An 11,473-nucleotide genomic window follows, 5' to 3' on the forward strand; every position below is an offset into this window, starting at 1 on the left:
GCCGGGATATAGCGGGGCATTGCTGCCGCAAAGGCTGCCGGGATATAGCGGGGCACAGCTACCGCAAAGGGTGCCGGGATATTTCGAGGCGCGCCATTCGCAAAGGCTGCCGGGATATACCGGGGCGTTACGGCCTCAGGACGCCCCCAGAGCGCCCCAAGCTCCCCCGGGACCCCCCAGACCCGCTGCAAGCCCCCCCGGGACCCCCCAGACCCGCTCCAAGCCCCCCCGGGACCCCCCAGACCCGCTCCGAGCCCCCCCGGGACCCCCCAGACCCGCTCCAAGCCCCGCGGCTCCGGCATCGGACCCGAGACCCCCGCGGTCGCCCCGCCGGGAAAGCTCCGCCCATGGCGGGGGCACCGGGGGGCTCTGCAGAGGGTCCCGAGGGCGGCGGCTGTGGCGGGGAGTGGCCACCGGGGGGCGCTACAGCAGCACCGGAGCGGTTTTTGGGGAAAAACGGCGGAATGTGGGCGGGGAAAGGGCAGGAAGGGGCGGGGAACGGGAGCGGGGGGAGGGCACGGCAGCCCGGTGTGAACGCGGAGGAGACCCGCGCTCTCCGGGGCTCTCCTCATCCCCCCGTCCCCGTTTCCCGTGCGCGCCGCCATCTTCGAGGCGCAAAGGGTGCTGGGATGCACCGGGGCTACATTGCCGCAAGGGCTGCCGGGATATAGCGGGGCAATGTTGCCGCAAGGGCTGCCGGGATATAGCGGGGCACAGCTACCGCAAAGGCTGCCGGGATATACCGAGGCATTACTGCCGCAAGGGCTGCCGGGATTTACCGGGGCGTTACGGCCTCAGGACGCCCCCAGAGCGCCCCAAGCCCCCCCGGGACCCCCCAGACCCGCTCCAAGCCCCGCGGCTCCGGCATCGGACCCCAGACACTAGAGGTTCCTTTGCCGGGAAAGCTCCGCCCATGGCGGGGGCACCGGGGGGCTCTGCAGAGGGTCCCGAGGGCGGCGGCTGTGGCGGGGAGAGGCCACCGGGGGGCGCTACAGCAGCACCGGAGCGGTTTTGGGGGAAAACGGCGGAATGTGGGCGGGGAAAGGGCAGGAAGGGGCGGGGCACGGGAGCGGGGGGAGGACACGGAAGCCCGGTGTGAACGCGGAGGAGACCCGCGCTCTCCGGGGCTCTCCTCATCACCCCCGTCCCCTCCGTGCCGTTCGTGTTTCCCGTGCGCGCCCCCCGCGCATCTCCTCAGACGGGCGCCGCCATCTTCGAGGCGCAAAGGGTGCCGGGATACACCGGGGCATTCTGCCGCAAGGGCTGCCGGGATACACCGGGGCTACATTGCCGCAAAGGCTGCCGGGATGTAGCGGGGCATTTGTGCCGCAAGGGGTGCCGGGATATAGCGGGGCATTGATGCCGCAAGGGCTGCCGGGATATAGCGGGGCATTCGTGCCGCAAGGGCTGCCGGGATATAGCGGGGCATTTCCTGCCGCAAAGCAGGCTGGGATATAGCGGGGCATTTCCTTTCGCAAGGGCTGCCGGGATATACCGGGGCATTGTTGCCGCAAGGGCTGCCGGGATATAGCGGGGCATTGCTGCCGCAAGGCGTGCCGGGATATAGCGGGGCATTTCTGCCGCAAAGGCTGCCGGGATATACCGGGGCATTGCTGCCGCAAAGGCTGCCGGGATATACCGGGGCATTACTGCCGCAAGGGCTGCCGGGATTTACCGGGGCATTTCCTGCCGCAAGGGCTGCCGGGATACACCGAGGCATTGTTACCGCAAGGGCTGCCGGGATATAGCGGGGCACAGTTACCGCAAGGGCTGCCGGGATATTTCGAGGCGCGCTATCCGCAAAGGCTGCCGGGATTTACCGGGGCGTTACGGCCTCAGGACGCCCCCAGAGCGCCCCAAGCCCCCCCGGGACCCCCCAGACCCGCTCCAAGCCCCCCCGGGACCCCCCAGACCCGCTCCGAGCCCCCCCGGGACCCCCCAGACCCGCTCCAAGCCCCGCGGCTCCGGCATCGGACCCGAGACCCCCGCGGTCGCCCCGCCGGGAAAGCTCCGCCCATGGCGGGGGCACCGGGGGGCTCTGCAGAGGGTCCCGAGGGCGGCGGCTGTGGCGGGGAGTGGCCACGGGGCGGCGCTACAGCAGCACCGGAGCGGTTTTGTGGGAAAAACGGCGGAATGTGGGCGGGGAAAGGGCAGGAAGGGGCGGGGAATGGGAGCGGGGGGAGGACACGGCAGCCCCGTGTGAACGCGGAGGGGACCGAGGGGGCGCAAAACCCCCGGTTCGTCCCCGGGCCTCCCCGGGGACACTGCGGGGACATTGGGGGACACTGGGGGGACATTGGGGGACACTGGGGGGACATTGGGGGGACACTGCGGGGACATTGGGGGACACTGGGAGGACATTCAGGTACATTGAGGGCACTGGGGGGGCACTGGGGGATATTGGGGGACATTGGGGGACACTGAGACCGTCTGGGGGGACACTGGGACCCTTTGGGGGACGCTGAGACCCCCGGGAGAGCCTTTTCCCGCTAAATTCCCCCCTTTCCGTACAACCCCAGCGGGCGCCGCCATGTTGCCCCACGCCGGCCGCCATGCTGCCGTACGGCTACACGTCACTTCCGCTTCCGCCGGAAGCGGCCCCGCCTCTTTCTGCCCGCGCCGGCCTGAGGGGACGGACGGGTCCGGGCCGAGGCCTCCGCGCATCCGCCGCCATCCCGCCGCTCCCGCCGGGCGCCGCCGCCGCCATCCGCCGCCATGACGGAGCAGATGACCCTGCGGGGCACCCTGAAGGGCCACAACGGCTGGGTGACGCAGATCGCCACCACCCCGCAGTTCCCCGACATGATCCTGTCGGCCTCGCGCGGTGCGGGCCGGGCCGGGGCCGCCGTGAGGGGGGAGAGGGCGGCCGGGAGCGGGGGGAGCCCGCGGGAGGGGTCTGGGGGTCAGCCAGGCCGGGCTAGGGAGTGAGGATGAGGAAGGGCAGCGTGAGGATGAGGAAGGGGCCGGGGGGTCCCAGGGGTGATTCCATGGGTGTGCCCCCTCCCCAGACAAGACCATCATCATGTGGAAGCTGACGCGTGACGAGACCAACTACGGCATCCCGCAGCGGGCGCTGCGCGGGCACTCGCACTTCGTCAGCGACGTGGTCATCTCCTCGGACGGGCAGTTCGCCCTGTCGGGCTCCTGGGACGGCACCCTGCGCCTCTGGGACCTCACCACGTCAGTCTGGGGGGATTTGGGGGGGTCAGGGATCCCAGAATTGGGGTAAATCCGGGGGGTTTTGGGGTTAGGGTTAGGGCAGTTCAACTCTCAGGCTCCTGGGACGGCACCCTGCGCCTCTGGGACCTCACCACGTCAGTCTGGGGGTCCTGGAGGGGATTTGGGGGTCTTTAGGGGGGTCCTGGGAGCTTGGACAGCTCAGGGATCCCAGAATTGGGGTAAATTCTGGGGTTTTTGGGGTTAGGATTAGGGCAGTTCAACTCTCAGGCTCCTGGGACGGCACCCTGCGCCTCTGGGACCTCACCACGTGGGTCTGGGGGCGATTTGGGGGGGCTGGACAGCTCAGGGATCCCAGAATTGGGGTAAATCCTGGGGGTTTTGGGGCTGGGACACCTCACCTGATTCCAGAATTGGGGTAAATCCCGGGGTTTTGGGGTTAGGGTTAGGGCAATTCAACTCTCGGGTTCATGGGACAGCACCCTGCGCCTCTAAGGGTGCTCACCACATCAGTCTGGGGGTCCTGGAGGAGATTTGGGGGTCTTTAGGGGGGTCCTGGGGGCTTGGACAGCTCAGGGATCCCAGAATTGGGGTAAATCCTGGGGTATTTGGGGCTGGGGTTAGGGCAGTTCAACTCCTGGGCTCCTGGGACGGCACCCTGCGCCTCTGGGACCTCACCACGTGGGTCTGGGGGGGTTTGGGGGTCTTTAGGGGGGTCCTGGGTGCTTTGGGGGGTCTCAGTGATCCCAGCTTTGGGGCAAACCCCAGGATTTTGGGGCAAACCCCAGGATTTTGGGGTGGAGCCTCTCCCGATGATTACAGCTGACATTGGCACCGATCCCCGGGGATCTGAGGACAAGTCCTGCAATGATGATGGGAGAGAGCTCTGGGGGGGCCAGGCTGCGTTTTGGGGTGTCCAGGGCTGCTCTGAGGGCGTGCAGCTGGAAAAGGGCCGGAGCTTGGGGGGTCAGACTCCTCTGAACCCCCAAATCTCCCCTGGAACCCCTGTGAGCCAGTTCACACTCACTGAGTCCAGCATTCCGCCTCTTCTCCCCCAGTTCTTGGGGTTTTATGGGTATTTCCCACCAATTCCTGGCTGGTTTTTACATTTTACAGCTATTTCCACTTAGTTCCTAGGTAGCTTTCCCAGTTTCTGGATATTTCTCACCAATTCCTGACTGTTTTTCACATTTTACAGTTATTTTTTCCCAATTCCTGTCTGTTTTGTCCCATTTTATGGCTGTTACTCCCCGATTCTGGCCGTTTTTATGGCAGTTTCTCCCTAATTCTGGCCATTTCTATGGCCGTTTTTCACAATTTTTGTCCGTTTTCCCCAATTTCTGTCCGTTTTTCCCAATTTCCCTGTTTTTCACCCCAAACAGAGGCACCACCACGCGGCGCTTCGTGGGGCACACCAAGGACGTGCTCAGCGTGGTCTAAGCCCAGTCCTGGCCGTTTTTATGGCTGTTTCTGCCCAGTTTCTGTGGGTTTTTCCCCAATATCTGTGTGTTTCTCCCCTTTTATGACTGTTTTTCCCAATTTCCGTGTTTTTCACCCCAAACAGGGGCACCACCACGCGGCGCTTCGTGGGGCACACCAAGGACGTGCTCAGCGTCGCCTTCTCCTCCGACAACCGCCAGATCGTGTCGGGCTCGCGGGACAAAACCATCAAACTGTGGAACACGCTGGGGGTCTGCAAGTACACCGTGCAGGTGGGGCCAGGTGGGGCCAGGTGGGGGGTTTGGGGTCAGGTATGGGGGTTTGGGGCTGATCCAGGGGGTTTGGGGCTGATCTGGGGAGTTTGGGGTCAGTTATAGGGGATTTGGGGTCAGTCTGGGACAAAACCATCAAACTGTGGAACACGCTGGGGGTCTGCAAGTACACCGTGCAGGTGGGGCCAGGTGGGGCCAGGTGGGGGGTTTGGGGTCAGTTATGGGGGATTTGGGGCTGATCTGGGGGGTTTGGGGTCAGTCTGGTACAAAACCATCAAACTGTGGAACACGCTGGGGGTCTGCAAGTACACCGTGCAGGTGGGGCCAGGTGGGGCCAGGTGGGGGTTTGGGGTCAGGTATGGGGGTTTGGGGCTGATCCAGGGGGATTGGGGTCAGTTATGGGGGATTTGGGGTCAGTTATGGGGGGATTTGGGGTCAGTTATGGGGGTTTGGGGTCAGTTATGGGGATTTGGGGTCAGTTATAGGGGATTTGGGGTCATTCTTGTTGGTTTTGGGGTCAGTTCTGGGGCTTTGGGCTCAGTCCCATTAGCTGGGGGAGCCCTTTGGGGGTTCTGGCCCTGTCCCCACCCTGTCCTCACCCATCCCCACCTGTCCCACCTGTCCCACCCATCCCACCTGTCCCACCCATCCCACCTGTCCCACCTGTCCCACCTGTCCCCAGGACGAGAGCCACTCCGAGTGGGTGTCGTGCGTGCGCTTCTCCCCCAACAGCAGCAACCCCATCATCGTGTCCTGCGGCTGGGACAAGCTGGTCAAGGTGAGCGCGCCCAGGTGGGACCCACCTGACCCACCTGAACCTCACCTGAACCCCCTGACCCCCACCTGAACCCCCTGACCCCACCTGACCCCACCTGACCCACCTGAACCTCACCTGAACCCCACCTGACCCCCACCTGACCCCACCTGACCCCACCTGACCCACCTGACCCACCTGACCCACCTGAACCTCACCTGACCCCACCTGACCCCACCTGACCCACCTGACCCCCCTGAACCTCACCTGAACCCCACCTGACCCCCACCTGACCCCACCTGACCCCACCTGACCCACCTGACCCACCTGACCCACCTGACCCACCTGACCCCCACCTGACCCACCTGACCCTCACCTGACCCCCCTGACCCCACCTGACCCACCTGAACCTCACCTGACCCCCCTGACCCCCACCTGACCCACCTGAACCTCACCTGACCCCCCTGACCCCACCTGACCCACCTGACCCACCTGAACCCCCTGACCCACCTGACCCTCACCTGAACCCCCTGACCCCCCCTGACCGCACCTGACCCACCTGACCCCCACCTGAACCCCCTGACCCACCTGACCCCCACCTGACCCCCACCTGAACCCCCTGACCCCACCTGACCCACCTGAACCTCGCCTGACCCCCCTGACCCCCACCTGACCCACCTGAACCTCACCTGACCCACCTGAACCTCACCTGAACCTCACCTGAACCTCACCTGAACCCCCTGACCCCCACCTGACCCCACCTGACCCCCCTGACCCCCACCTGACCCCCACCTGAACCTCACCTGAACCTCACCTGAACCCCCTGACCCCACCTGACCCACCTGACCCTCACCTGACCCCACCTGACCCCCCCGTCCCGCCCAGGTGTGGAACCTGGCCAACTGCAAGCTGAAGACGAACCACATCGGGCACACGGGCTACCTGAACACGGTCACCGTGTCACCTGACGGCTCCCTGTGCGCCTCTGGGGGCAAGGTACGGCTGGGACACACCTGGGGACACACCTGGGGACAGTCAGGGACACACCTGGGGGACAGTCAGGGACACCACATCGGGCACACGGGCTACCTGAACACGGTCACCGTGTCACCTGACGGCTCCCTGTGCGCCTCTGGGGGCAAGGTACGGGCTGGGACACACCTGGGGACACCTGGGGGACACCTGGGGACAGTCAGGGACACCTGGGGACACACCTGGGGACACCTGGGGGACACCCAGGGTCACCACATGGGGCACACGGGCTACCTGAACACGGTCACCGTGTCACCTGACGGCTCCCTGTGCGCCTCCGGGGGCAAGGTACGGCTGGGACACACCTGGGGACACACCTGGGGACACCTGGGGACAGTCAGGGACACCTGGGGGACAGTCAGGGACACACCTGGGGGACACCCAGGGTCACCACATGGGGCACACGGGCTACCTGAACACGGTCACCGTGTCACCTGACGGCTCCCTGTGCGCCTCCGGGGGCAAGGTACGGCTGGGGACACACCTGGGGACACACCTGGGGACACCTGGGGACACACCTGGGGACAGTCAGGGACACCTGGGGACAGTCAGGGACACCCAGGGACAGCCGGGGGACAGACACCTCTGGGATAGACACCTTGGGGACACTGTGGGGACAATCAGGGGACACCCAGGTGTCCTGGTTCTGGACTCTGCCCCACTGGGGGTGTCCCTGTGTCCCACGGGGGGTGTCCCCATGTCCCCTGGGGATGTCCCCACTGTCCCCATGTCCCAGGGGGGTGTCCCCATGTCCCCACTGTCCGTGTGTCCCCAGGACGGGCAGGCCATGCTGTGGGACCTGAACGAGGGCAAGCACCTGTACACGCTGGGGGGGTGTCCGTGTGTCCCATGGGGGTGTCCCTGTGTCCGTTTGTCCCCTGGGGGTGTCCCCATGTCCCTGTGTCCCCCTGGGGGTGTCCCCACTGTCCCCGTGTCCCCAGGACGGGCAGGCCATGCTGTGGGACCTGAACGAGGGCAAGCACCTGTACATGCTGGGGGGGTGTCCTGGTTCTGGGGGTGTCTGTGTGTCCCACGGGGGTGTCTGTGTGTCCCACGGGGGTGTCTGTGTGTCCCATGGGGGTGTCCCCATGTCCCTGTGTCCCCCCACTGTCCCCAGGACGGGCAGGCCATGCTGTGGGACCTGAACGAGGGCAAGCACCTGTACACGCTGGACGGGGGGGACGTGATCAACGCGCTCTGCTTCAGCCCCAACCGCTACTGGCTGTGCGCAGCCACGGGGCCCAGCATCAAAATATGGGTATGGATCCATTGATTGATTGATTGATTGATCGATTGGGATTGATTGGGAATCATTGGGAGGGGATTGGGAACAGGAACGGGATCGGAGCGGGCCCAGCTCTGCTTCAGCCCCAACCGCTACTGGCTGTGCGCAGCCACGGGGCCCAGCATCAAAATATGGGTATGGATCGATTGATTGATTGATTAGGAATGATTGATTGATTGATCGATTGGGATTGATTGGGAATCATTGGGAGGGGATTGGGAACGGGAACAGGATCGGAATGGGAGCGGGCCCAGCTCTGCTTCAGCCCCAACCGCTACTGGCTGTGTGCAGCCACGGGGCCCAGCATCAAAATATGGGTATGGATCCATTGGGATCGATTAGGAATGATTGATTGATTGATTGGGATTGATTGGGAATGGGATTAGGAACAGAACGGGGTCAGGAGCGGGCCCAGCTCTGCTTCAGCCCCAACCGCTACTGGCTGTGTGCTGCCACGGGGCCCAGCATCAAAATATGGGTATGGATTGATTGATTGATTGATTGATTGATTGAGATTGATTGGGAATGGGATTAGGAACAGAGCGGGGTCAGGAGCGGGCCCAGCTCTGCTTCAGCCCCAACCGCTACTGGCTGTGTGCTGCCACCGGGCCCAGCATCAAAATATGGGTATGGATCCATTGGGATTGATTTGGATTGATTGGTTTGGATTGATTGGGATTGATTGATTGATTGATTGATTGATTGATTGATTGGGATTGGGATTGATTGGGATGGGACTGGGACCAGGGCCGGGTCCCCTGGTTCCCCGGGCTGTGATGAAACTCCTGAGATGCCTCCGAGCGCTCCGTGCGGAAACCCAGAGGCTGTTTCTGAGCCAGGGGGCTGGGGGGATCTGGGGGGATCCAGGTGGGGTCCAGGTGGGATCTCGGGGGGATCCAGGTGGGGATCTGGGTGGGGATCTAGGTGGGATCTGGGCGGGATCCAGGTGGGATCCAGGTGAGGAAACCCAGAGGCTGTTTCTGAGCCACAGGGCTGGGGGATCCAGGTGGGATCTGGGTGGGGTCCAGGTGGGATCCAGGTGGGATCCAGGTGGGGATCTGGGTGGGGATCTAGGTGGGATCTGGGCGGGATCCAGGTGGGATCCGGGGGGAATCCAGGTGGGATCCAGGGGGGGATCCAGGTGGGGAAACCCAGAGGCTGTTTGTGAGCCATGGGGCTGGGGGGATTCAGGTGGGATCTGGGTGGGGATCCAGGTGGGGATCCAGGTGGGATCTGGGCAGGATCCAGGGGGAATCCAGGTGGGATCCAAGTGAGATCTGGGGGGATCCAGGTGGGAGCCAGGTGTGAGGGGCCGTGTCTCACCTGTTGGCCCGCAGGACCTGGAGGGGAAGATCATCGTGGACGAGCTGAAGCAGGAGGTGATCAGCACCAGCAGCAAAGCGGAGCCGCCCCAGTGCACCTCCCTGGCCTGGTCGGCAGACGGGCAGGTGAGAGCGGGGCACCCTCACCTGGGCAGGGGGGACCCTCACCTGGGCAGGGCACCCTCACCTGGGCACCCTCACCTGGGCACCCTCACCTGGGCCACAGGGGGATTCACCTGGGCAGGGGGGATTCACCTGGGCACCCTCACCTGGGCCACAGGGGCACCCTCACCTGGGCAGGGGGGACCCCTCACCTGGGCCACAGGGGCACCCTCACCTGGGCCACAGGGGCACCCTCACCTAGGCTACAGGGGGGATTCACCTGGGCAGGGGGGATTCACCTGGGCACCCTCACCTGGGCCACGGGGGGGGATTCACCTGGGGACCCTCACCTGGGCAGGGGGGATTCACCTGGGGACCCTCACCTGGGGACCCTCACCTGGGCAGGGGGGATTCACCTGGGGACCCCTCACAGGCTCAGGGCGATTTGGGGATGGGGGTTTGGGGTCCCAACACCTGGGACAGAGGTGTGACCCCTGGGTGACCCCAGTGACCCCTGGGTGACCCCTGGGTGACCCCTGGGTGACCCCTGGTGACCCTCGGATGACCCCTTGGTGACCCCGCCCTTGTCCCCAGACCCTCTTCGCCGGCTACACCGACAACCTGGTGCGGGTGTGGCAGGTGACCATCGGCACCCGCTGACACCTGGTGCGGGTGTGGCAGGTGACCATCGGCACCCGCTGACACCTGGTGCGGGTGTGGCAGGTGACCATCGGCACCCGCTGACACCTGGTGCGGGTGTGGCAGGTGACCATCGGCACCCGCTGACCCCAATCCCGCCGTTTTTAACCCCAAAAATGATTCAATAAATGGCGATTTTTGGAGCTGGAGCCGCCGTCTGTCCCCGCTGGGATTTTGGGGCAAAATCCTCGGGGGGAGGAGAAGCTGCTGACGTCATTTGGGGGGGATTTGGGGGGGTTCTCATCCTTCCCCCTGCTGCAAAAACCTGAATTAATGAAAAACCCCAAATTGGTAAAAACGACCCCAAAATCGGTCAGTGTGAGACAAGAGGAACCTCAGCGGGCTCCAGAAGATTCTGGAATGTTCCTGAGGGAGGAATTTCCCACTGGCAGCTCCACTTTGGCCCCCAGTGCCATTTTTGGGCAGTTTAGGGGGGTTTTGGGGACTTTTCCTGGCTGTTGGATATTAATTTTTAAAAGAAAATAACTGCTAAGTATTAATTTTTAAAAGTAAATAACAGATACTAATTTTTAAAAATAAATGCCCATTATTTTAAAAATAAATAACTGCTAAATATTAATTTTTATAAGTAAATAATTGCTATATATTAATTTTTAAAAGTAAACTGCCAAATATTAATTTTTAAAATAACTGCCAAATATTAATTTTAAAAAATAACTGCTAGATATTAATTTTTGAAAGTAAAAAAACTGCTAGCTACTAATTTTTAAAAGTAAATAACTGCCTAGTATTTTAAAAATAAATAACTGCTAAATATTGATTTTTAAAAATAAATAACTGCTAAGTACTGATTTTTAAAAATAAATAACTGCTAAATATTGATTTTTAAAAATAAATAACTGCTAAATATTAGTTTTAAAAAGTAAATAACTGCTAAATATTTTTAAAAAATTAATAATTTATAGATATTGAATCCTTACCAGAAGAGAAGGGGGGTTGGGAGCTGGACACGCAGCTCCAGGTTGTCCTTAATTAATTAATTATTAATTAATTAACGCTCGATTTTGGGGGTGTTGGGAAGCCCCGACCCCAATTTTGGGGTAATTCACCCCAAATTTCCCTGATCCTGCCAGGACCCCAACCAGCCTCGGATACAACTCCTTTATTTTTATTATTGACAGTTCATAAAACTAAAATCTCCGTTTAATTCTCGTTTTAGCCAAAAATATCCCGAACGAGCTCTGTAACGCCAACAGGAAATTCCCAAATCCACCCAAATCCACCCAAATCCAGGGAAAAACGGGGAGGGGGAGGGGCAGCTCCCGGCTGGGACAGGATCCGGCTGGAAACCAAAAAAAAAAAAGGGAAAAAAAATAAATTATCCCCAAGCCGGGGAGCTGCGGGGCAGGAGCCCCTAAAGTGCCAGAGG

General features: G+C 61.6%; 1 protein-coding gene across 2 annotated transcripts; it reads left to right on the forward strand.

Annotated features, from left to right (window-relative positions):
* The first annotated feature begins 2,593 nt into the window (after positions 1–2,593).
* RACK1 (receptor for activated C kinase 1) lies at positions 2,594–10,232 on the forward strand. 2 transcript variants are annotated; one of them, XM_084227290.1, is made up of 10 exons: positions 2,594–2,824; positions 3,009–3,180; positions 4,560–4,596; positions 4,779–4,889; positions 5,572–5,667; positions 6,529–6,639; positions 7,451–7,494; positions 7,837–7,933; positions 9,298–9,408; positions 9,979–10,232. In XM_084227290.1, exons 1-10 carry the CDS (start codon positions 2,716–2,718, stop codon positions 10,042–10,044), a joined length of 954 nt encoding a protein of 317 aa, XP_084083416.1. In that variant the 5' UTR covers positions 2,594–2,715; the 3' UTR covers positions 10,045–10,232. The 2 variants fall into 2 exon arrangements, with proteins under 2 accessions (XP_084083416.1, XP_084083415.1); XM_084227289.1 differs by lacking the exons at positions 4,560–4,596; positions 7,451–7,494 and having other exon boundaries at positions 4,742–4,889; positions 7,793–7,933.
* The last annotated feature ends 1,241 nt before the right edge of the window (positions 10,233–11,473 follow it).

The sequence above is a fragment of the Fringilla coelebs genome, assembly GCF_963513975.1.
Source record: "Fringilla coelebs genome assembly, contig: SCAFFOLD_124, whole genome shotgun sequence".
Classification (NCBI taxonomy): Eukaryota; Metazoa; Chordata; class Aves; order Passeriformes; family Fringillidae; genus Fringilla; species Fringilla coelebs.